Raw genomic sequence first — 27,289 nt, forward strand, 5'->3', positions numbered from 1 at the left:
GTGGCCTCGCGCGCTCTATCAGTTTTCTGGTAGCTAGAGGATGGTTAGGGACTAGTTGAGAGTAAGGCAGGGATTAGTTGGACTAGTTGAGTCGGAAGCTGCTATTATACTGATGCTGCTAGAAGAGCGGCTGTTCTAAGAGACCTGATCATTCTCTTGTGAATACGCTGATGAAACTCATGAATTTTTGCATTTTTATTATTCTTGTTCTTATATTGTTATATGTACTAATCCATGCATTTGTCAATCGTTTAGTTTCATGTTGTCCGAACTCCCCGGGGAATTGAAAGGGCAAGTGGTGAATAGAATCCATTGTCCTGAGGTCACAGGTTCGAGGAAAGTTAGGTGCAGGTTAGGATAACCGGGAAGCACTAACTAGGGTTTTCTGAATACATGTGTGAATAAATGACAGTAACGGGGTTCATTGGCAAAATTCCCATAGTGGCGTAACCTAGTAAGGGTCACATCGGAAGAGTAGCAGGTTCCTCGGAGCTAGCGTGAAAGCAGAGGGGTCCGCTGAGAAACCTTAAACTCGGAATATATCCCGGAAAGAAGTGGATGAGTTTAGGGGAATAACAGGTTCACCGATGCTAGAGTGAAGGGTAGGCGGAAGAGATCTGCCCGCAGCGAGTGAAAAGTAAATGGAAGTAGTTTACTTGCAGTAAAACAATTCTTTCTCTGTCTAGACACTTGAGCACTGTGGCGAATGTGTATTTGTTGTAAAATAACCAAGCACTGAGCACTTTAAAAGAAAGAAAGTTTCCGTTACCTTGTGAAGGGAGGGAGTCAGTCGCGAAGCGCCTCTGACGTCACTCTGTGCCGCGCTGGGATTGGTAGAAGCAGCGGGCGGGTAGCGGAGCTGGAATTGTAAAGGAGGGGTGAGCGCCGGAGCGTGGGAACTGTCTCACGAAGGGGCCGCGCACCCATTGGCGGAGCTTATTTAGTGTCGCGCACCCATTGGTTGCACGAATTTCTGAAGCGCGTTCTGATTGGAGGTAGTTTGTAAACAAAGTTTAGCGCAGAAGTCGTATGTGGCACTCGCAGACTACAGGAACTCGACCTGATCCAAGGCACCTAGGGTTTGAAAGGGATCAGTGGAAAACTAATAGATACGATATTATGTACGGAACCAAGAGAAAATTGTCCCTTGTAAGTAAGGTGAAAAATTATTTTAAAACGGACAAACCGATTAAATCTAGGGAAGGTGTTCTTGTCCCACCACCTAATACTCCTGCCTCATTCATGATGTTTGACCGAGGGTACAATACCTGTGTGTGGTTGGAGAATTGGGTGAAGTACACAAAAGATGACGGAGTATTTGCTTTTCCGTTAGATGGTACTTTCAATGGTAGGATCTTATTTAATTTAAGAACCCGAATGAATGAACTGCATCCCCGACCGAGACTAACGCAGTATGAGGCATTAGAGGAATGGGAGATTGAGGCTTTTGAAAGAGAAAGACCCCGAATGGACAAGGGTTTGACCAAGTGGTACCCCAGGCAGAAACAGGAATCCAGGGATAAAAGGATGAAACAGTGGAGGCAGAGCATGATTGTTGAGGGTCTGTTTCCCATGATGCCGGCATGTCATAACATTGGAGCGGGTGAGAAAAGTACTGAAAAATGTAAGCATTGGGGGGCCCTGGGGGATTCAGATGATGAACTAATAGATGACATCTGTACCAGAAGTCCGCCACCCTACAATGAGGGAACCCGACCTTCCAGTGTAGGAGATGTTCCCCGACGCCACTTCCTAAAGGAAGAAGACAGGTCCCTGGGACTGGGAGGGGGTGGTCAAGTATTGCCCTATCCTGAAAAACCCGAACCGACGGAAACAAGGGATATATATCCCAAAGTGCCCGCGAGCCAGGAAGAAAAATATTCACGTACGAAAATCTTTTTTCCCAGACCCTTGTATGAAAGCGAAGAGAAACCATCGAATTCAGGACTGCCTTTTGTTCAACCTCCATATGGGGAAGAGCGCAGGTCCTTTAATACTGGAACTTTATTCCCGAAACCTAATTATGGGGGAGGACCAAGTGAAACGCATCCTACTGCCCCGAGTTTTACTCCTCCGTTGACCCCACAGATATTACATGACACAACTTTAAGAAGGGTACTAGTGGAAAAGGAGCAAGAGGCTCTAGCTAGACAAAGGACAGAAATAATTCAGAAAATCTCCCAGTTAAATACCAGTCCTGAGGCATTGACTATTCCAGTAACTATTGGACCGGTGGTCCCGTTATACGGAAATGGTCAGGGAAATCCGATTACTCCAGTTATGACCCCAGTCATGGCAACCCCGAGACAGGAACCGATCATCATAGATGATCAATCCAGTGAGTGCGAGTCTGAAGTTGCGTTCTTGGAATTGCCAAACAAACAGACTGGAAAGGGAATACAGCAGAGGCATAACCCTTTTAATACAAAAGAAATTAAATTAGAGACAGCAACAGGTACTAGGAATGTCTCTCTGGTAACTCCGGATGAAATTGAGAGTTGGAGTCGTGAATAAGAGAAGCAGACTCCGCAAACAAAACCTTTAGACCTCTACAAGCTGAGGGTCGAAATAGAAGAATTAATGGCAGGAAATGTGGGGTTGGATCGATTGAATACCTACTCTGAAGAAGAATTGTCGTTCATATGTAAAAGCTTTACAAGGAACACCCGAGTGCTCCACGAAAAACTGACCGAAACAGCAGTTAGTATGGGAGTAGATATCTCAAAATCCAAGCCCTTACAAAAACCGTACAGAGCAGACTTCTCAGACAAAGATATAGAACACCTGAATGTGGCAGGGAAGAAGTTGCAGATTAAAGAATTAATGGGGGTACTGCAGAAATGGGGAGATGTGGAAAGATGGAGAAGCAGGTGGGCGAAAAAGAGAGAAGAGGTTCGCTCCCGACAAGTGACTCCTGAGTTTGCTTTAAGAGAGGTAGAAAAACCTGAGCAGTTATGCCCCATGCGCGAAGTTCCAGGAGGGAAATATGTGCATGTGCCCTGGTCTAGGCAGGATATCGTGTCCTTCACGAACGATTTTCCAAAATTACGAGAGAAACCAGTTGACTGGTACAGGCAGGTGGAAAGGTTCGTGAAGGTACAGAAATGTCTGTGGAAAGACCTGGATGGGTTTTTCGACATTGTGGTTCCAGTAGATTTATGGACCCAGTGTAAAATAAACATAGACTGGCCGAGTGAGGAGTACCCAAGAAATAAAGAAACAGGGGAGCCATCAAAGGATGTCATGCGAAAATATGAGCAGGTAATTCAGCACTTGAAAGAAAAGGTGCCCGCAAAGGAAACTGATTGGACAAAAATAGATAGAACAACACAGGAAAGGGACGAGACAGTGCACTCCTTCTATGAGAGGTTATTGCAGGTATTTAAAACATACAGTGGTATTGATAACATCGACCTGAAGGATATGACGCACTTTATTTACAGGTTTGTAAATGGTTTAAGACCTGAAATTTGTCAGTGGATAAAAGATAATAAAATCTGTTGGCATACTAAGAAAATGGATGAGGTCCTGCGGTACGCTAAGTACTGCGAGGATGAGATGGCAGAAAAGAAAAAGGCCCTCAAGGAAAAGGTGATGTGGGCTCAGGTGAAGCTCGCAGAACAGCAGGAAAAACAATTGAGTAACATGGTTAAAAATGCTGAGAACAAAGGTCCTGGGGGAGGGGGTGGAGGAAAGCCCCGGCCCAAATTTAGCAGGGAAGAGGCTATGAAAAAATTTCCCTGCCATCAGTGCGGCGAAATTGGACACTGGCGAAACGAGTGTCCCCAATTAGTAGATATTAATGAAAAAACTCCTGATTTAACTCCACAGACGCAGAAAGAAAGACCAAGAAAGACTCAACCCCAGGTAAAAACAGTTCAGGTGCCTCGAGCACCCAAGCAGGTATACAGGGGAAGACAGGCAGAAGATGAAGAGATAGAGGTTTGGGAAAGCAGGGAGAACAGAAATACAGCAACTTCGCAGTATCTGCTGAATGATACCTTCCTTTGTAATGATCAGGACTGACGGGGCCTGAGAGGGGAGGACGAGGAGTGCGTACTTGGCGCTTCCTTGCCGGTAGACCAGTCTGGACCATATATTGAAGGAAAGGTTGACGGAAATGATGTCACCTTTCTGTTGGACACTGGCGCTACCCGTTCTACTGTAAGAACAGTGGACGTTCCAAACCTACCCCTCTCGGGAGAAAATATCCAAGTAGTGGGTGTATCTAATCAATTGATTAGTACTCCTGTTACCGAACCAATGGAGATTTCAATTGGAAATTTTAAACAGATGCATAGATTTGTCGTCTGTGACACCAGTCCAGTGAATCTACTGGGTCGTGATTTGCTGTGCAAAATGAACTGTACCATCTTTTGCACACCAAAAGGTGTTGAAATACAGACCCCAGATGAAGATGGCATTTATAAATTATTGTTACTTAGACCTGACTCAGAAATTAAAAGATTGACCCTGCAGGACTTGCCCCAAGAACTCCAGGAAGCCGTAAAGCCAGAGGTGTGGGATTTCACTGGAAAAGATGTGGGGTTGATGAAAGATGTGGACCCCATACAGATAGCCATCAAGGACAATGCAGTATATCCTAACACTAGGCCCTACCGAATGAATGCTGAAGTGAAAGCAGGTGTCACTCTGGAAATACGAAAATTATTAGAAGGAGACATCATACAGGAAGTGATGAGCAGCCCATGCAACTCACCGATTATGGGCATCAAAAAGCCTAGTGGCAAGTATAGGGTAGTGCAGGACCTGAGAAAGGTTAACAAAATTGTAGTTCCTTGCTGCCCTATTGTCCCGAACCCTGCAGTGATATTGTACCAGATTCCTTGGGATGCTGAATGGTTCACTGTGATTGATTTATGTCATGCATTTTTTTCGATACCCCTGCACCCCGACAGCAAATTTCTTTTCTCATTTGCCTTCGAAGGTCACGTGTATTGTTGGAACCGGGTCCCTCAAGGGTATACAGAGAGCCCCTCTATCTTTAATCAGATCTTGAAAAAATGTCTAGAGACCTTGATCTTACCTGGGAACTCTGTGTTAGTGCAGTACATAGACGACCTTCTACTGGCGTCTAAAAGTCACAGGGACTGTGTAGTTGACACCATTGCCCTCCTAAACCATCTGTGTGAGAAAGGGCACAAAGTGGCCCCTGACAAACTACAGTTCTGTGCGAAATCAGTAAAATATCTAGGACACCAGATAGAAAAGGGTGTCAGAAAAGTCACATCAGAAAGAGTGAGAATAATTCAAAAGATGCAGTTACCCCGTACTCAAAAAGATGTCAGAATGTTCCTGGGTGTATTAGGGTACTGCAGGCAGTGGATTCTGGGATTTGCAGCCTTAGCCAGGCCCTTGATAAAAATGACCACGAGAGGAATGCCAGATGTTGTAGAGTGGGACGATGAAAGTCTAATGGCTTTCACAAGACTGAAAAACTGTCTGTGTACGGCCCCTGCGTTGGGAATGCCAGATTATTCCAAAGAGTTTGCCCTATTCTGTGACACTCGCGATAATTGCGCATTGTCAGTCCTGACTCAAGAACATGGCACGACCAGAAGGCCTGTGGCCTATTTCTCTGCCACTTTGGACCCAGTAGCTGCTGGGTTACCAGGCTGTCTGAAAGCAGTAGCTGCTACCTGTGCAAGTTTGGAACAGAGTGAGTCCATTGTCATGGGACATCCTGTGACCGTGTATGTTTCACATGGAGTGGTAATTCTATTGACCAGAACTAAAACACAGTATCTCACCCCTAGTCGGCTGACTAAATACGAGAGGATTCTTGTGGGTGCAGCAAATGTAAGCATTGTTAGGTGCGGTATTCTGAACCCTGCCACCTTACTCCCCGACCCCTTGGAAATAGAAGGTGGGGATGACGATGAACATGATTGTATTGACCTGACAGAGTTCAGTACTAAACCACGCCCAGACATAAAAGAAACGCCATTGCCTGAACATGATAAAGAACTATTTGTGGACGGTTCCTGTCTAAGACATGAACTAGGAGGCTTGAGTGCTGCTTATGCAGTAGTGTCTTTCACAAAAATTGAAGAAGCAGGTTACCTATATAACATCAAGTCTGCACAAGTAGCCGAATTGATAGCCATGACAAAGGCTTGCAAAATTGGGAAGGACTTACGCATAACAGTGTATACTGACAGTCAGTACTGTTATGGAGTTGTGCATGACTTTGGCCAATTATGGCTACAGAGGGAATTCATGACTTCTTCAGGTACTCCCATTCGGAATGCCAAGATTGTTCATGACCTTTTAGAGGCCATCCAGTTGCCCAAAGAACTGGCAGTGGTAAAATGTGCTGCTCATCAAAGGAGCATGGACAAAGTATCACTGGGAAACGATTATGCTGATCGAGTGGCCCAATGGTGTGCCAAAGATCGGTATATTGTAAATCCAAAACGAGGGGGGCCAGGAACCAGCTGCCAGCTTCAGGTGTTTGAAGAAGTGCCTACGTGGGATGAAGTGAGAGAGTGGCAGGAATCGGCTCCCTGGCAAGAAAGAGAGAAATGGAAGGAGGATGGGTGTAGACCGAGACGTGTGGATGGTGTGATTTTGGGCCCAACTGGTATGCCTGTGTTACCCCGACACTTGCTTGGCACAATGGCAAGATTAATACATGAAGGATCACACATTGGTAGGGATGCCATGATTCTGGTATTTCAACAGACTTGGTACAGTAAAAAGTTCAGGAAGGTAGCAGAGTCCCTCTGCCAGAGGTGCCTGTCATGTCAACAGATGAACCCAGGCAAGAGGACAATGGTTGAACTGAGCAGGATTGGGAGATCAGGGGGTCCCTTTGTAAGGATACAGATTGATTTCATCACCATGCCCCGTTGTGAAGGGAAGCGATATGTCCTTGTCATTGTTTGCGTATTTTCCAAATGGGTGGAAGCTTACCCTACTCCCCAAAGTGACGCACTGACAGTAGCGAAGTGTTTACTAAAAGAACTGATACCTAGATTCGGAATACCATACATTATTGAATCAGATAAGGGTGGACATTTCCAGAATGACATACTGGCTGAACTCTGTAAGGCCTTTGGAATAAGGCAGAAACTTCATTGTGCATACCACCCAGAGGCTTCTGGAATAGTGGAACAAGTAAATGGAACTATCAAAAACAGATTAGCAAAACTGACAGATGCTACTGGCATGACCTGGGTGAAGGCCCTGCCTCTGGTCTTAATGGGACTGAGAAGTGTTCCTGACCGCAAGACAGGCCTAAGTCCCCATGAAATCATTATGGGAAGAGTGATGAGACAAGCATGGGTGCCAGGAAGCAAACTGTTGAGTATTACTGATGATTTGGTGCTTGAATACTGCAGAAGATTGGGTGACCAAGTGCGTTCTATCTCTCGCCAGATTGGAGACGACGGCATCCTCAATCCAACGACTCCTCTCCACAGCTTGGTTCCAGGAGACTGGGTCAAAATAAAGAAGCACACTCGATCAAGCTGTCTGGCACCAAGGTGGGGAAAGAAACGCCAAGTAATCCTGGTAACAACCACTGCAGTGAAAGTCGCAGGTGTTCCCCAGTGGATCCACGCTGGACACACCCAGAAGGTATTACCAGACAGAGGATTTGAAGAAGAAGGGCAACCAGCAGAGAACCCTGAAGGAGCCAGACCAGAAACAACTGACAACGAGCAGCCCAGCACCAGTCAGGTTGCAGGAACAGCAGACGTTGGCCCAGGAGTAGTTGACTACGAACTGCCAAGAAACCAGCCTGTGGAAGAGGTCCAGGAAACTGAGCCAGGAGTAGCTGAAGACGAGCTGCCAAGCATATGGCCAGAAGAATGGATACCGATGATTGATCTGACCGAAGATCCTATCAGAACAAGAGAACGACTTAGTGAAGGTAGAGAGTGGACTAGTCAGGAAAAGCAAGGCACAGGCGAAGAACCTCAGCCGCTTGAGATTCACATCAAAACTGAGGAAGGAGAAGGTCAGACAGGGACAGAGCAGGTATTCGATACACCACCGCTAACACCTGATGCAGATAAGGGAGAGACTAGAAATAGAGTGATAGTTCAAGCAGAAGAAAATCAAGAGATCGAAGTGCTTGAACAGGATCAGAGAGGGTTAAAAGAACGGGTTCAGGAAACAGAAACAGAAACAGAGACAATCGAAAGCCAAAAACAAAATATTCCTGAACAAGGCCAGATTAGCAACCAGGCAGAAGAATTTGATGCTAGCCCTGGAACTAGCCAGATAAGGGAAGTAGGAGAAGAAAGTGGAGAAGAATTACCACAAGATAAAGAGAACAAGAGAATAAGAAAAGAAAGTGAAGTCCAAGTACCGACTAAGAGACTAAAGAAAAGAAACAACCTTGAGCCTAGGTTTGTAAAAAGATTGAGACTAAGGATAAAGACAGTGGAAGAAAAACGTGCAGAAGCAAGAAGAAGTGCTCGGATAGCAGAGCAAGAAGAAGACTCTTCCAAAAGAAGGAGTGAACGAATAAAAAGACAAAACAAAAAGTACAAGTCTCCTGAATGGACACTGGTTTTGGAGGAGCTTGAAGATCTTGATATAACTGACGTGAGCGACGGAGAACCCGTCCCAGAGTACTCAGCTGAAGAGGAAGACGAACCACCGTGAATTTGCACAAAGTAAGCTAGTTGTGTAAAAAGCCAAAAAGAGGGGTGAGAACACTCCTTCTGAGCCAAAATGTCTGATTCAACGGTGAATGGTAGACCTAGTTGCAGCCGTTTTAAGACGTGTTGCAAGGTGTGTATATGTAGTGTAGTAGTACTGATAGTTATCTGGATAGGATTAACAATTTTCATTCCCTTTGCTGTAAGTAAAGATACTAACATTGTCCCTACTGAAGTTGTAAATACTGACAATGAGGAGCTAACAACACAGAGTGTAGCACGACATGAAAGAGCTTTGAGACAAACAAAACAGAACTTAGAAGCATCAGATGAGGGAGGACTACATTATCATGGAGTTAAGAACAAGACACACTTAAACGTTTTCGCAAACTTATTAATACACTATGTAGAGACTATGGAAATTGAAGATTGCTATGTCTGCATGAAGCTACCTACTTCTGTGGCTGAAGGCGTGACATACCATCACCTGCCATTGACATATGGAATCTCCTGTAGCATTTTAGCTAGTTTATTTTACAAAAGGGGACCGTTACAGTATTATTATTCTAACAATGACGTGATCTTTTCTGAACTTCCTATACGTGGGAACTTGAATCCTGTACATACCAAAACTGACACCATAAGATATATGGGAGACTACTTTCTGACTATAGGTAACATTGACATAGCAGACGCACACAGAGATAACTTGACTTGTTCTTTGCGTGAGCAGGAAAAGATGTTCCTGAACATGGCAGAGAAAAGGAGAAATAAAATTCAAAAGAAGGCTAATGACGAAAGTCAGAAAAAGCCAAAGTGGGCAGAGAACATGGAAGGCACCTCATCTGGTGGAGCGGGTCCTGCTCTGTTGCTGGATTTTGAAAAGAAAGGCAAGCTATGTCTTCACCGCGAGAAGACTAGCTATTATAATAATGTTTTCATTGGTTCCAGTGAATGCGAACATAATTACAAGGTAATTGGAGGTTGGGGTTTCAAAAATGGGTCAGAGCCTGTGTTTCCTGGAATTTATTATATTTGTGGGGACAAGGCTTATTTCAAATTGCCGGATCACTGGTATGGAAGCTGCTACTTTGGCATTGTCTTCCCGAAAATATACCATGTGAATGGAAAAGCTGGAAGCAATGAAGATACTAATGGCTTAGTGCGTAGTAAAAGAGAAAGTATAGGTGAAATTATGGGTAGTATTTTCAGTGCACTGATACTTGGAGTGGGAGTGGTTCTGAACACTCACAGAATTTGCAAATTGTCTACTATAGTAGATGTGCTGTCTACTGAAACAGCTCATGGATTTCTGCTGGTCAATACCGAAATGGTTGCGATCAGATCAATGGTTTTACAAAATCGACTTGCTCTTGACACCTTATTAGCGAAAGAGGGCGGAGTCTGCCGGATGTTGAAGGCGCAACATTGTTGCACTTATATTCCGGATAAAAGTGTACAGATCAAAAGATATGTGAAAAACATTACTAATTTGGCAAAGGAACTCAAACCACTCGAGGTTGATAGTGCCTGGAAGAGACTGGTAGATGGTCTCTCAAATGTAGGTCATTGGCTTGCTAGCATAGGTAAAAGCTTATTATTCAAAATTCTGATGCCAATTGGTATTATAGGTCTTATTATACTTTCCATTTTCATATGCTGTAAATGCCGCAAGCGCACCAAAAAGCACGAGGTAAATGCAAGAGGAGTGAAACGAAGTGTGGATGAGATTGAATTAGAGGAAGTGAATGATCAGATATACAAAAAGGTGAAGACTTCTCACCCTGCTAAAACTGAGAGAGAAAAGTTAGAACGGCTGCTGGAAGAAATAGAACTTTATAAAGTATGAAAGAAAGTTGGCATCTGGTTCCATTATATTTTGTGATGATAGTAAATATCATCAAAGAGGGGATTGATGAAGCAAAGCTTCGCATATTTTGCGGCTTGCCGAAGTCAAGAACCTCGTTTATGTGTAATAAGGTAACAAAGCGTATGTTTTACTAACATTTATTTTGTTTAGGCGAAGTTCCCGAAGCTTGCCTATGTGTATTTCTAATGAATTTAATCCGTGTCCTTTAAAATGGCCGCCGCTTGTATTTTAGTTACTGCGCATGCGTCAGCCACACTCACGTGTCCTGACGCGTCTGCAGAAGTGGAGGGAAAGTTATGCGCATGCGTAATTCATAGCTGTGCTTATCATGTGGTACTGCTCGTGCCACTGCTCTTGTGATTGTGTCAATGTAGCTAACATTTAATGCAATAATTTTATTTCTTGATGATGAGTTAAAAGTACAAACCCTATGATGTATTTTCATAATGACATTATTATGTATTAACTTGTTTTCGCTTACTTTTCATGTACCGCGGGGAATGGGGGTCCAAACTGATTGGGAGCCATATTGACGGTCTCTTCTGCGCATGACCAGGGAGCATTGAAAGGTGGCCACTTTGGACAGTGGAACTCAGCCAGCTGGCAGCCACAGTCAAGATGCGCCTGGGAAAGCCACCTCTGCGCTACGAGAACGGCGAATGTTGCTCCTCATGTGTTACAATGTTAATTTCCTGCACAGTTCTCATGAGAACCCCAAACCTGCTAGGCGGTACCCAAATATGTTAATGAAGGCTTCAAGTCTTGTATTGTGATTGGTGTGTTACCCAAATCCTACCTTAGGACCAATCGAAATTGAGGGATTCTGACACTTTGCAACATTGGGGGGTGGTACACTGTCCCCAAACTGTATATCTACCCTGGGTTCACCTAGTGAACCGTCCGACTTGTCTGGTTTAGCTGACCTGTCACTGACCCAACGCACTCAATAGGTGACTGAAGATACAGAGCGCTGCGGAGCACTCTGTCCGAATTTGACCATAGGCTAAGGTTCTACTGAACCTTAAAGTGCTGGCAAAGCACTTAGCTGGGAGTTCGCTGACCCAATCGGGGTCTTGATCGATAGCTGCAGAGCGGGTGGAGCGCAGGCGTTGCTTCCGAACTGTGGGTTCCGGTCCTGTCCTGAAGAGGGTCCTGTCCTGAAGAGGGTCCTGTCCTGAGGGTTTGCTGTCCTGTCCTGAGGGTCCTGTTCTGATTCCTATTCCGAGGGTATCCTGTCCTATCCTGGGTGTCCATTCTGCACCTGCTGTCCTTTGAGGGGTATCCTTCCTTGAGGGTTTCCTGTCCTTAACTGACCCGTGGCCAGGGTTTGGTTTCCACACCTTTCTAGGTAAATATTGCTCTGAAAACTCTTTAAATCTTGCACCTTCTAAATTTCTAACTTTTGCTTTAATAAAGTTCAACATTGCATATGTGATATTTTCCATGCCTTTCTGCAACTATTGAAAGTCATTTATATTTTTCCATAAGTTTATTCCTATGTCTTCTCATTTGTTAGAAATTATATTTTGCATAGCAGTGTGTCATTTCCTGATATGGTCTAGAACTTCATTGCCTAGATTGTTCAAAGGCCCATTCACCTTAAGTGAAGCGTGTTATTCATTATAAGCTCTCCTATAGTCACCCACACTTAGGCTATCCCTGTTTAGATAATACTGACTTGCATAGTATCTTTTCTCGTTACATTTTATTAGTACTTTGATGATTACTCTGTCATTATTTCTTTATGCCTATGTGATTTACGTTATCTTGATTATTGATTGCCTTGTTTTATTGTACCTCATGCAAGAAAATAATGAACTTTAGATAAACATTTTAAAACTTCCAGTTGTCCGTGGTCATTTTAAACAGTATTTGAATGTTATTGGTTGGGTTTGTATTTTGCTGCCTTTCTTTTACAGCTAGCTCCCTGATTCATTGTGGTCATTAGGCACCCGCATCGGTGGATGGTAAGTCGGGTGCACCGAAAATTGGTAGCAGGGAACACACACACACCAACTTGGTAGAGCTCGTGAAGTCACCTGAGCGATGTATATGGTGATTTGAAAAGTATATGGGCCCTGAAGCCGGAAACGGCGAAACTATTGGTCGGGTGGCCTCGCGCGCTCTATCATATGTACATGGTTTATTAGATGTTTTTCTTAGTATCAGTATGAGTGTTTGTATGGTTTGGTGGGGGTATTACTTAGCACATAGATGCATGAATTGGTGACTCTCTCTTTGTATGTCTTTTGAAGACAGCATATGTGCAGGACTGTATGGGTGGATGAGTGTGTATATATGTGTGTTAGTGAGTGAATGACTGTTTCACTAGTGTCTTTATCAGTAACTACATATGTTTTAATCTAGTATATGTGAATATTGATGTATATAAGTGAATACATGTGAGAGTAAGAGATTGTAAGAGTTCCTGTTTAAATAAGTATGTGTTTCTATAAGTTATTGTTTAAGAGAGTAAGTATGTGTAAGTTTCCTTAGAAGTAAGGTGGTAGTGTGTGTATAGCTGTATATGCAAATAAATAGACGTTCAATAGTTTATTTGCATGTGTGAGTATGTGTGAGAGTTTCTTTTGGATGACTGTTGGTGTGTAACAGGATGTATAGGTGTATCACTACATATGATGAGTGAGTATGTGTATGAGTGACTATATAGAACTGTTAGTGAATGAGTGGATGTGTATATAGATGGTGGAATTATTGAATTGGTTGTAACTGGTGTGGGTATCTCCATTTAAAAAAAAATGTTAGTTTCTATTTTTGAATATGTGTTTCAAGGGTTACATTAGAGTGAAAGGAGGTCTGTCACTCTGTCCCAAGGATGGTGTCATCAGTGATGTCATGAGTGATGTCACTGACCATGTCATGAGTGATGTAGTATGTGACGTCATCAGCAGTGCATTGCACGCGCAAGTTATAGTGAGTCCAACTAACTATAACGTGGGAATTTCAATGGTTTTATGCGAGTAAAGTTTCCAGCTAACTATAACTGGTGTGAAACCTATGGTTTTTTCAGTGAATTTAATAGGTTTTTTAAATGCTAATTCCTAACTATAACTGGTGTGAAACCTATGGTTTTTTCAGTGAATTTCAATGGTTTTTTAATAGCAAATCTCTATAGGTATAAAAAGTAAAAAAATTTATAACAAATTTTATATTGTATAATTATGTAATATTTTTTTTTATTTCATTTTTTGCCCCGGAGCACTCCCGGGGCGCGTATCGGTGAACGCACGGGTAAGCGCAGTGCTTTGGCGCGCCCCTGGGCGCGTACCGGTGAGCGTCCCGTTAGCGCTATTCTCGCGAACAATAACAACATCGTGACGTTTCGCGTAACCGCGTGATGCGTCATATGACGCACTGCGTAAGCGCACCCGGAAGCACGCGAGCGCATACGATCGCACAACGTCCTGACGCGCTTATGCTACGCGCCCCCGGGGCGCGACTACGGGCGCGCCCCGGGGCGCGTAGCGTAAGCGCGTCGGGTCATGTGACCTGAAAATAAAACTTTTTATTGGTTCATTTCACTTTTGGTTTCCTAATGATGTAAGGCCAGGTCATGTGTCCTAAAAATAACACTTTTCATTGGTTCAGAACAGTTTTCTTTTCCAAATGATAAAAGACCCCACCTTTTTTCCTCATTCTACCTTTGTGCTTTGAGAGAGGTAGACCTGCAGTTATTTCAGTAGAAAATGGCTACATTAGCTGCAGCTGCTGGAGCTTCTGGATCACCACCACCACCACCACCACCACAAGGACCACCACAACTTCACAGTGGTGGAGATCAAGAAGAGGAGGAGGATGAGGAGGAGGAAGAGAGGAGATTCCTCCGAGAGGACAATATTACCTACAAACCTAAAGAGCACATCATCTGGCAGTTTTTTTCAATCCCCAAGGACAAGAAAAAAGTAAATGCGCCTAAGGCAACCTGCTTAATATGTCATCAGGAGCTGTCAAGGGGGAATCCCAACAAAAAAGACTCCTTTGGCAACCACACCATGATCAGGCATATGCAACGCAGGCATCCAAATAACTATGCTAGGGCAGAGGTCAGGGAACTGGCCAGAAACCCTGTCCAATCTTCTGCCAGCGCCTCCCAAACTAATGTTCCCACCCCATCGGGACCGGAAGTTAGGGAGATATGCTCCACCATACAAACAAAGTTTTCCAATTTTAAAATGGTTTGTATTTTTTGTGGACAAACAATATGCTATGGTGAGCAAAGCATCACACTTATTAACCTTGCTTGGTATAACCACAAGTGCCCAAGGAAACATTAATTTTTTCCGCCTTTTTTTTTGCTCCAGTTGAGCCATTTAGAATTCCCTGTTTTTTGTTTCTCCCCTTACAAAATACAAAAAAATATAAAACTGTTCCGAAAAGTCAAAAAAAGTAAAAAATGTTCAAAAAAACAATAAAAAAATATAAAACAACAAAAAGAATAAAAACAACAGTTCTTTTTAGAACTACCTTTAATTTATAAAATATAAACCTATATTTTTAAAGAATCTCTGTCATTCTTTTTTCCTTAGGGTACGCGCACCGGTACGTGCACCGGGGCGCGCTCCGGGGCGTGCACCCCAAAATAAATATGGACTTCTCTGATCTACTCCTCCACTAACGTCTGAGATGCATCTATGTCTTGGAGGATTGCGGCCAGGTCGTTACCTGGAAGAGATAGGCCACCTGCAACCCCTTTTGGGGGTCCTGGTCCACTGTGGTGAACCGGTCCATTTTTGTTTGTGTGTGGGTGGTGGAGGATTTAGGGCCGCAGTCGCTCCCCATGATTGGTGAAGGAAGGGCTTGCTAGGTCAGAGCTGGTGTACCTCTGGGTCAGAGTCCTTAGTCGAGGGTCACCAGGGCGCTCAGTTACGATGTATTATGTCAGGACAGGGGCTTTCCAAGATTCAGATAAAAGGTGGATCAATGGTGGGGCCCGACGTTCAGAGTAGGACGTCACCACCGAGGGCCAGGTGAGTGGGCCTTGCTGCAAGGGAGGCTCCTTCGGGACGGGCAAGTGCGGTCAGAGGCCAGAGGGAGAACGGGATCCCACCGCCCGGGTCCTCTGGTTGCGGGCCGGAGCCGGGCCTGGACATGGCCTTGGTGTGAGTGGAGCAGGGGTTGCCAGGCCGGGTCCCTTCTAACTGAGGAGCGAGATAGCCAGGAGGCCTTGATGAAGAAGCCAAAGTACTGCGGGCCTCTCCCGTGTAGGGTGTTGGTCAGGGGATCCTCTGGAGGGAAAACAATGTAGGGTGTGTGGATTGCAACCTATAAATTGTTGTTCACCAGGGCGGTAGCTCCAATGCGGCAGGATAGTGGCCCGTCGGGAGCGAGCATTCATGTTGTTATTGTGAGGCAGCAGGTTGGCAGCTCTCAGCAGTTAGGGTCGGGCCCCCACCAGGCATCCACTGTAACGTCCACTAAAACATAATGCCACAGCCAAGTTCACTTGCGCAGAATATCGGGTGTTACGCCTCCGGGGGGTCCTCAGTGGCGGCAGGGTAGGCCCCAGTTTGCTCGGAAGGCCTCTACTGCACTGCACTGCTCTACGGTCAGTGGGATCCCAGGAGGCCCGATCTGGGATGTGTGTTTGGGATCAGCAGGTTTTACGCATCCAGATACAGGCTCCACAAGAGTTCTAGGGCTCACCAGGAGCAATGGAAGACTGCAGGTGTTGATGGGTCAAGGAAGGAGGATCCGGGGTCAGATCCGGCACAGGATCACTGCCAGTCCTTTGCGTGGGTGCTTCTTGAGTTTGTGTCACTTTTAAGTTTCATTTATTAAGAGTAGACAGTGGTCCATGCTCTTAAGAAATATTTTTGTTTGTTTTCCTATTTGCAAATGGTTACCACTACCCTTCAGTAGTCAGTAAAAAATGTGTGTTTTGCAACCGTAATTTGATTGCAAGACATTAATGCATACCACTGAGATAGAGTAGTTGGAAGGTACGCCCTAAAACCCCCCTTCAAAATACCGAATAAGTATGTATTTGCAATTTCAAAATGCGATTCGGTAACGTGATAACTAATCACAATTTGGGATTAATAAATACCAGAATGCCTTTTGCATTCACAAGAGGGCCATTTCTGCGAATCAGCCCATTTATTACCACAACATTTTTTTGTGTACATGGCCCTAAATTTTGGCTACTCTATTAACCTATGTTCCACACAAGCGCCAAGAGAGACACAGGATGCACCTAATGATTCCACTCTGTGAGTGAAGATGAAGAGGGTGTTAACGAGGCCATGGTAGGTGTAAAATTAAGATGTAACACCAACCCTCTGAGATACGCCAAATGGAAACCCGTCAACCGGGAACTGGAACTGGTACAGGTCACCATGATAAACCCAGAATAACAAAGGGCGGGATAGCTGAAACTAATTTGCGACCAATGTAGGGCGCACTCCCTACTAATGGCAATAACAACAATGCTCCCTCTCCAGATGACCTGAGTATGGTGCAAAAAGACAAGAACAAAAACCTTCAGAAAGGAGTCCATCGGCTAAGTGATAGCCAGAGGATGAGTGAAAGTTTAGAAGCACCTAGTCTCTCTGTTCAATTAGAGCCTCACTGAGGTCTTCCTTCTACAGCAACAAAACCTATCCAGACTGCTCCCAAGATGACAACTGTACTAAAGGTACCAACTATATCAACTCCCACCTCAATTCCAGCTCCAGTACTGTTGCGGGATGATAAGCTTCACACTGCTGGCACTCAAGATAAAAACGAATTGGTTGAGAATTCGAACTGCGCTAAAGAACAGGTCTATGTTTCAGACTTATTTAAAAGGACATTGGTCATGTGACACGGAGGATGGACTGGAGGGTGGCTAAACTCATGTTTAGGTCTCTCGTTCCATGTCTTTAGTATAAAAGAGCCACACATTATTTCATACCCTGCTGTCTTCCACAGGCTGATCAGAGGCGCCAAATAGTTTTGGTTACCTTGTTTGACTTCATCAGGAAACAGTCTATGAAGTCCCGAGGAGATTCTGAGTTTAAGGTCCTCTGGTGCGATTCAATCTTTTCTTGAACAAAGGTCTTCAAGGTCTGGAATTCTTCCAAAGTTCTCTGATGAGGTCCTGGCAGGTAGTCCATGATTACTGGTATGACATTATACAGCTATAAAGAATAAAATGGGGAGTTTTAATGTATCTACAAGGCAGCAAATAGAAGAGGTGGAAAGAAAGGACGAAGAGCAGAGAAACAGAAACAGAGAGAAAAAGAGGCTGTAAGGGAGAAAGAATGAACAGCAAAGGCAAAAAAAACGAAATATAGTCAAGCAGAAAATGGAATCTTACCAGATTAGTGCCTGGGAGAATACAATTCTTCCGCACCATTAAGGCACAATATACTTTTTGCCCAAGGATCTTAAGTACTTTAAGTCTCAATTTAGCTGCTTCATAATTATTCCCCAATACAGCCCTATGTTTCTGTCACTAAGTAAACATGGATATATGTTTATTTCAGTGTCTTGGAAGCCAGTGACTATTACATTTACTATAACATTGTATACTATGCCTTTGAATCCTTTCTCATTGCAGTCCATACTATAGCGAGCTATTCCTTCATGATGTTGAAAACAACATGTCTGCTATAAAAAAAAGTCCTTCTTCTGCTCTATTTACTCCTCCATTGTAGGGATGCACATTATCATGTCCCGCCAGGATATATCCTTGGGTCATCTAGCTGATGTACAACCAGAAATTTTGAAAAAAGGAATGGGGTGCAGTGGGCACTCATAGCAGTATGACATGGCATGACTTATCTTGTGATTGTGAAGTGGAAATGGCTGAGTCCATTCACAGATGCCATTCTTAGCACTTAACTGGCAGGATACTGTGTTTTTGCTTTGCCCAGGTAAGTGTGATAGGGGCTGTTGAAGTGAGAACAGCATCTCGCATGTGCCAGACATCATGTGGAGAACCACGGGCAGCACAACATTTAGGAATGGCTGAGTAGTGAAGTGCTGGTAATGATGTTATCGGGCAAGAACAAGCCCTTCTCTATTGTTGCACCCAGAATGTGGAAATACATTCCCATATCCATCAGGACTCTAACAAACCTTCTCCAATTTAGGAAAAAGATGAAACCCACTTTGTTAAATAACGCTAAATCACAATGCGAAAACAATCCACTATCTCAGAAACATGCTACTCTTCCATTCACTCACTGACTGCATCTTTACCTTTGATTCTGTACATCACTCTGCAGCCTTCCTGCTAGGGCCATGTTTTACAAGTACTGCATGAGAAGGGATGTACGTTGTTACAACACATGCTTTTAGCAAGCATGCTGTAACAACGTGGTTTTTATAACGCATTCTTTTACAACGCATAACAGAAAGGGGTGTTGGATAGTGAATATTTTAATTTACTATTCCAACACCAGTCTCCGTTGACACTAGGGAAGGTGTTGGATAGTAAATTAAAAGTATTCCCTATCCTTGAGCACCCCCCAGAGTCATGCGTTGTAATAGAATGCGATTTAAAGACCGCGTTGTAATAGCACTGCGTGCTAAAAGTTGCGTCGTGAACGACGTTCCCCCTTCCGGGGGGATCTGCAAAGGGACACCAAGCCTAACATCAGATTCGCGCAGGATCTTCGGCCCTCTAGGGTTTTTAAAATTGAAAGGGGAGTTCGACAGGGTTGTATTTTGGCCCCGTTTCTATTTAATTTATATATCAACGAACTGGATAAGATCTTGGTAGAAACAGGGGCTGATTTCCCACAAGTGGGGCGACGAGGACTGCCCATCCTGCTTTATGCGGACGATGCAGTCCTCATTGCCAGGACAGCAAGTGGTCTTCAAACCCTGCTAAACTCCTTTCGGAGCTTCATGGCCGATCGCGATCTAGCTATAGGTAATTCCAAATCTTATATCATGCAGGTCGGGTTACGTTCAAAGAAGCAGTGTCCCTTTAAAGTGGGTGGTGAGAAAGTGCCTTGGACCACGACATTTTCATACTTGGGTGTATTAGTAGATGACCACCTGAACGGGGGGCCCTTATTCAGAGAAAAAAGGGGGAGGTTATAAGGGCAAACACAGCTATTATCAACTTTGCAGCAAAGATGGGTAAGTGCCTTATTGCGGCAATGTTGAAAATATACCAGGCCAAAAGTGTTGCCATCGCTAGCTATGGGAGCGAATTATGGGGCTACGTAGCACTAGATGGTCTACAGGTGATGGAGAACACCTTTTTGAAACAGCTTCTCGGGGTCCCTAGAGGAACCTCCAATTTAGTTGTCCACGAAGAAACAGGGTTACCATTTATTTGTGATAACTTGGCTATGCGTCCGTTGTTGTTTTGGCTCAACTGTTGGTTAAATAAAGACCTAGGCCAGATGTAGGTAATTCCGATTTACCTACTCTTAAATACCGAATTTTACCGATTCTGTATTTAAGAGTAGGTAAATAGGAAGGTGGCAGATGTAGGTAATTTTTATTTTACATATTCGGTATTTACCGATTCTGTAAATACCAAATCGGTATTTCCCATTGATTCCTATGGGCCTTGAAGACCATAGGAATCATTGGGAAATACCGATTCTGTATTTACAGAATCGGTAAATACCGAATCCTGGCAGGGGGAACGGGGTGTCACTTTGACACCCTGTAGCACCCCAATTGCAGGCTTGTCTGCCATGTGGCACACATACATGCCCTAAGGGCATGTCTGTGTGTCACATGGCATAGGTGTACATGCACAGATGTGCATGTACACTGGAATTCGGTATTTTACCACCCAATGGGATTGGGTGGTAAATACCGACTCCTAAAGGGCCTGTGGCACTGTTTTCAGTGCCACCTACATCCCAAAATTGAGATTCGGTAAATTTACCGAATCGGTAATTTACAGAATCGGTAAATTTACCGATTCTGTAAATATACCGAATCGGTAAATTTAAGGCCCCCTACATCTCAATCACCAAATACCGGTCGGTAACGGCCGAAATCGGCCGTTACCGACCGGTAATTGGCGACCTACATCTGGCCCATTGAGAGAAGTTTTGGGCCTTGACCACATGGTTCGCATTCCATGGTTAAAATATATTTAGGGCTGTTTTGTAGAGCTGGGGCGACCAGACCTTTTTTCAAAGCCAGATCTTATTACCGTAGCGGACGTGGAATTTGTAAAGAAGACTTTTATCTCTCTTAAAAAACTTGGTAGAGATGGGGTAGAGCTGTGTAAACCTAGTGTCCGCAAATTTGTGATGCTTAAAACTACTCCATCTACCGAGCCAAATCTTATGTGGCCTTTGTCGACCCACGAGCGATTTCTATTGACCAGATTTCGTTTGGATTATTTTCTTTTTCTTAATTGCAATGCAATATATACACTGTGTACATAGCGTTTCAGCAAAGGATAACAATACACAAAAACACAAACAATACCTTTACAGTACACAGAAGCACAAACAATACTTTTAAAGTACACCCCGTTCCATACCATCATTACGCTTGTAGCCCCACTTACAATGTACATGGACACTTTTGTCATTCCGAGTCAGAATCCCCATCGTCTTGCTCGGGCTGTGGATCACATATATCCCCCCTAAATTTGTTCCAGGGCTCCCTGATTTTACTCCACTTTTGAGGACACTCCCGAGTGATAAACACCGTTCTTTCAGCTAGCATGGCCGCATCTATGTCTCTACTCCATGCAGTAAGCGTCGGCGCCTCCGCTGTCCCCCATTTCTGGGCTACATTCCGCTTAGCGATCATGATCCCCCGCATAGCCCAGCTCTGAGCCTGACGGGTTAGGTCATTAGGTTCCCATATATTTAACAAACACCGTTTGGGCTCTGGTACTAACGATACTCCCGCCGATTGTGACATTGTCCTCATCACCCGCGTCCAGTATTCCTTGATTTTGGGGCATTCCCATATGGTGTGGAAAAAGGTACCTTCATCCCCACAGCCACGCAGACAGAAAGGATATGTTGCCCTACCTATTATGTGTAAGGTGTGCCTAGTGTAATATGAGCGGTGTAAAATTCTGAGCTGTACCAGTCTGAGCAGTGAGGGGATGCCCACCTCCCGTGGAGAAGCCAGCGCCTCCTGCCACTCCGTGTCATCAAACTCCCCTAGATCATGAGACTATTTACCTCGCAGGGGCCCTGTTGGGTCGGGCAGATTGTTTACCAGTTTACGATATGTGAGTGAGGTGGTCTTCTTTTGCATGTATTCTGTCAGCAACCTATCTTCCAGGAGGGACGCCTCCGGAACTTCAGTACCAGGCGGTAATGCTGACATTAAGGCGTGCCTAATCTGTGTGTATCGGAACAGCTCCGAGGACGCCAGTTCATATTGTTGTTGAAGGCGCTCAAATGGGACTATTTTGCCATTATGCCACATGTCGCCCACTGTAGAGATAGCGATGTCGTCCCAGTTATCAAAGCCCTTACTGTTTCTAAGTCTACCCAAGAGCTTTATATCCCACAACAGTTTTAGCTGGGTCAGAACCCTGCGCCATCCTGGTTTGGCCTGGGCGGCATGCCAGATAGTCACGGTATGTTTCAGGGGTCCAATGAGTGTTGGGGTCAGTCTTTTGTCATAGAGGGGGGAAAGCATACCTCTCGTACCCAACAACTCCCTGTCCGCCTTGAATGCGGGGTCGAACCTCGGAGCGTGTAGCCACTGGTTAATTACCTTCAGTTGCGCTGCCCAATAGTACAGTTGAATGTTTGGAAGCGCAATCCCTCCGTCATACCAGCCACACACCAACTTGGATTGCACGATACGTGCCAGTTTATTGCCCCACATAAGGCTGGAGACATGTGCAGCTATTGTACGGAAGTAGGAGGGTGACACCTGGAACGGCGTATTCTCTAGTACATATAAGAAGCGAGGTGGGGACATCATTTTTTAAAAGTGCTGCTTTCCCTAGCAGAGTCAGTGGACTTTTACAGGAGGAAAATGGAAGTGTACAGGTGACACTTTTTTCTGTTCATAAATGTCCTGTGTTTTTTCACTTATTATCACCTAAGCAGTAGCAATTAAGTTTATGGGTCCTGAGGAAGCGGTTGGTATAGTAAATGACCATATTCCGCAGAAACATGTCGACCAGATAACACAGTCAGAAGGTATTTGTTTGAACCACCTGACTTTTTTGCACTATTGATGTTTTTAATATTGGAGGTGCATGACCCCAGAATAAAGTAATTATTGTATGCACTATCCAATCTTACACGTTACATTATTATTTTTTCTTTCACTCATTTTTTATGCACTGCTCTCAGTTACGAACAAACAACACCTACCAGACATCCATCCCACACTACTTATCTCCAATATACACCTATATCTATGGAGATAGAGTGGTGGTCAAACTACTGTGGAGTAGACCAAATGATGTACTGGGTGCCCAAGAACGAGTAACTGATGGACATTTTTCACAGTGGTTAACTGTCCAGTCTGTCTTCTATTTTAAATAGTAGCAGCAGACACATAGCCAGCTACATATAGCATGTCCTGAGTTGTTTAGTAGACCCACAGTTATCTGTTGTTTTTTATAACTTGTGTCAGCCTAGTCGCCAGTAGTTTTGCGAGGATCTAAGCCTCGCATTAAGCAATGATATAGGGCGGTAGGAGGTGCACCTATCCGCCGGTTTACCCGGCTTCGGTATAGCCACTATAGTGGCCATGCGCTGATCCAGTGGGAGTTCGCCCATTTTTAAGCTGTCCGTAAACATATTGAGCAAATGAGGGGCGATGGTCCCAGACGTTCTTTTGTAAAGTTCGATGGGTATGCCATTTGGCCCCATGGCTTTACCCGATTGCCGCCTGCAGCTCTTCAACTGTGAGATCTGCCTCAAGTTCACTTGCTGCCTCGAGGCTGAGTCTGGGCATGTCAAGATCTTGCACATAGGTCAACGCCTCTCCTACTATCATTTCAGAGGCTGACGAGTAAACTGTTTGAAAGTGGCGTGCCAATGTGTGCACTATCAGTCGTGGGTCAGTTGTCCCCTGCCCCTCATCCGAACTAAGCTGCAATATCCATCTGCCTCCCTTGTCCCTCTTGTCTAGCAACGCCCGCAATTTCCCGGCTTTGTCACCTATGCCATATATCTTGTGTCGTGTGGCTTCTATCTATTGTTTGGTCATTTCCTTAAGGTGCTCCCTATGTCGTCTCTGAGTGATATGCAGGTTGTAGGATGTGTCAGGGGTTGGGCTGTTGGCGTGTTGGGCCTCTGCAGTACTTAATTCCAGTTCTAACAAGTGGAGCTCTAGCTGTTATTCCCGCTTATGCGCTGCAATTGAGGCGATGGCCTGTCCCCTAAGGAGTAGTTTCTGTCCTGTAACTCCAGTTCTGTAGTTGGGGTATCTCTGTTATAGTCATAATCTAGTGAATAGTCCCGCCCATGTGCGCGGACCCCGGAGCAATCAAAAATAATCTCTTAAATTGTCAAAACATGCAGAACTGCACAGACACTTAAGAGAGAATTTACAGACAGATAATGCAGCCTATATCCACAGGGTACACTGTCCAGTACTTCAACTAGAAATTCCACCAAAATCCACAAACAGCACAGCCTGTCCAGGGTTTTCTTACAGAGAAAACCTTGCCTTTGACAGCAAAACCCTCTGGAATGATAGAGAGGAAGAAGTGGACAGACAAGCCCCATAGGCTGCCATTATGTGGCTCAAAACAGGATACTGTGCCTTTAAGAGAACTTTCCAGAAGCCTCACAGTATCCCAGAATGCACTGCAGGTCCCTTTTACTTTCAGTTCTTTTTGAAGGCGTAACACGCCAGACCTGTAGCATTTCTTACATGAATATCTCTCTCCACCGGGGAGGAGGGCGGGCGCTTATGACTATAACAGAGATACCCCTACTACAGAACTGGAGCTACAGGACAGAAACTACTCCTTCTGTAGTAGGGGATCTCTGTGTATAGTCATAATCTAGTGAATAGAATGGCAAGCCCATCCCCACACCAAAGCGGCAGTGGAGAAAATAGAAATAACACCACCACTGTGCGAACAGATTTCGCAGCGAAGCCTTCCCAACCCGAGCATCTGCTCTGGCATCAGTGTCCAGACAGTAATGCTTAACAAAGGTATGGACCGACTTCCAAGTGGTTGCCTTGCAGATTTCTGCAAGTGGAACACTACGGAGCAAAGCAGTCGTGGCAGCTTTGCCCCTGGTGGTATGAGCCTTAGGTTTACCCCCTAAGGTTTTATCAGCCTTTTGGTAACACAATTGTATACAGGACACAATCCACCTTGAGATGGACTGTTTAGAGGTAGCAAGACCGGTCCTGACTGATCCATAATTGATAAACAATTGGTCTGACCTACGAATATCTTCGGTTTTATCCAGATAAAAATTTCAACACCCTCCTAACATCCAGGGAACGCAGAGACCGTTCCGCTGGAGATGAAGGATTCTGAAAAATCGTAGGCAAAATTATAGTCTGGTTAACATGGAAGTCAGATATAACCTTTGGAAGAACTTTAGGGTGAGTACGCCTAACAACCTTAGCAGCATGAAATACAGTATAAGGTTCTTGGCAACACAACGCCTGAATTTCCCACACCCTGCGGCCCGATGTATTGGCCTCGAGGAACGCCTCCTTCCAGGACAGGTGCTGCAATGAAGCCTTGTGAATAGGTTCAAAAAGCCCCTTCATCAATCTGGACAGCACCACGTTCAATTCCCATGAAGGCGAAGGAAGCCGTACAGGAGGGAACACTTTCTTCGAGCCTTCCAAAAACCCTTTGATCACAGGGATCTGAAAGAAGGAAGACTGTGAAGGCCATTTCCTGTAGGCCGTCAGCGCAGCAAGATGAACCTTAATGCAACGGACATTAAAGCCAGACTGCGCCGGGTGTAGAAGATACGGAAGGATGACATCTTCCTTACATGTCGTGAGGTCATAGTCCTTGAACTTGCACCAGATGCAAAACCTCTTCCACTTGTAAGCATAAGAAGTCCTAGTGGAAGTTCGTCTAGCCTCCTTCAGTATGTCCATACAAACTCCCGGTAAATTCAAATGGACATATCGCACTATCTCAGGAGCCATGCCGCCAAACTCAAAGACAAGAGGTTGGGGTGCAACATCTGCTCCCCGAACTTCGTGAGAAGGTCCGGCCTGCACGGCAGCCGTATGTGAGGAAGGAGAGACCGGTGAAGCAGGTCCATGAACCACCACTGCCTGGGCCATTCCAGGGCAATCAGGATCATCCGCGCCCTGGACTGGGACAGCTTGAAGAGTACCGCCGGAATCAGGGGAATGGGTGGAAAAGCGTACAGAAAGCTATTCGACCAGTTAATCCATAACGCATACCCCAGCGTCCTCGCTGGTAGTACCCGGAGTCGAAGTCTCAGCATATGCTGTTTTCGGTGGTGGAGAACAGATCTACGTCTGGAGTCCCCCACCTTGCGAAGACTTCTCCTAGTACTTCGTCGTTTATGACCCATTAGTGGTCTTCCTGAATCAGTCGGCTCAGTGCGTCTGCCTGAACATTCTGCACACCTAGCAGATGGGTAACCTTGATCGTCAGTTCTCTGGCTAGAAGCCAGCGCCAGATCGCCTGCGCCTCCTGCGACAGAGTGCGCGATCTCGAACCCCCCTACTTGTTGAGGCAATACATTGTGGGCGTATTGTCCGTCTGTACAAGCAGAGAGTTGTTCTGGAAGGACGTAAGAAACGCCTTCAGTGCCAAGTGAACAGCTCTGAGTTCCAGGAAATTGATGTGATACGTTGACTCCATCGGGGATCACGTTCCCTGTATCTGTAAGTCTCCGGAATGTGCCCCCCAGCCGTGGAGAGACACATCCGTCACGATAGTCTGTACGGGAATGTCCTTGTGAAAGGAAACCCCTCTGAGGAGATTCTCCGCCGAACACCACCACTTCAGAGACTGAAGAGCATGCAGAGACAGTCGTATCTTGTCGTCCCAAGATCCAACCCTCTGATACCACTGAGCCTCCAAGCACTCCAGCAAAGGTCTCATGTGCAGCCGTGCGTGTGGCGTGAGGAAGATACAAGAGGCCATCGACCCCAGTAGAGAAGACATCGTCCCCACTGTTGTGGATGGAGAGGTCATAAGAGCCTAAGCCTTCCGAAGGAGTGATAATGGTCTCTCCTCCGAAGGGGACACGCTTGCTGACAGCGTATTGATGGAGGCTCCCAAGTACTTGGACCGAAATCGGGACAGCCTTGGACATGTTGATGTGCAACCCCAGCTTGTTCAAAAGAACGCATGTCTTCTGGAAGTGTGCTCGAGCTTCCGAGAAAGAGGAGGACTTGATCAACCAATCGTCCAGGTCCGGGTAGACAAACACCTTGTTTATCCTCAGGTGTGCAGCTACCACCGCCATGCACTTCGAGAATGTCTGGGCGCAGACGTCAGCCTGACTGGCAGTACTGTGTACTGATAATGATTGGCGCCGACTTGGAATCGCCGGAACTTCCTGTGTATGTGTGCAAAGGGAACATGGAAGTACGCATCCTGTAGATCTATGGCACAGAGCCAATCTCCCTGTTGCAGCTGAGGAAAACCCTGATGCAACGATAGCATGCGAAATTCCTCTCTCTGCGAATCCACTTGTTTGCTTGTCGCAAATCCATAATGGGCCTGAACTCGTTCTTGTCCTTCTTGCGAACCAGAAAGAACCGGGAGTACAGACCTCTTCCCCTTTGAGACAGAGGTACGTCTCCTATCGCCCTTTTCCTTAACAGGATATCGGAACCCGCCTGGAGCTCGTACAGCTGAAACCGCGAGCTGACCGGAGGAATTGCTGGAGAAGGGCTGATG

The 27,289-nt window shown here is 45.2% G+C and overlaps 1 protein-coding gene across 1 annotated transcript in view; it reads right to left on the reverse strand.

Annotated features, from left to right (window-relative positions):
• LOC144782041 (cytochrome P450 2G1-like) overlaps positions 1-27,289 on the reverse strand; it is a 519,896-nt gene that overhangs the window by 268,959 nt on the left and 223,648 nt on the right. Inside the window, exon 6 of the mRNA XM_078661170.1 lies at positions 17,466-17,642. Within this exon, the coding sequence (XP_078517296.1) occupies positions 17,466-17,642 (177 nt within the window). The remainder of the gene's footprint in view (positions 1-17,465; positions 17,643-27,289) is intronic.

Source organism: Lissotriton helveticus, chromosome 9 (assembly GCF_964261635.1).
Source record: "Lissotriton helveticus chromosome 9, aLisHel1.1, whole genome shotgun sequence".
NCBI classification, from domain to species: Eukaryota; Metazoa; Chordata; class Amphibia; order Caudata; family Salamandridae; genus Lissotriton; species Lissotriton helveticus.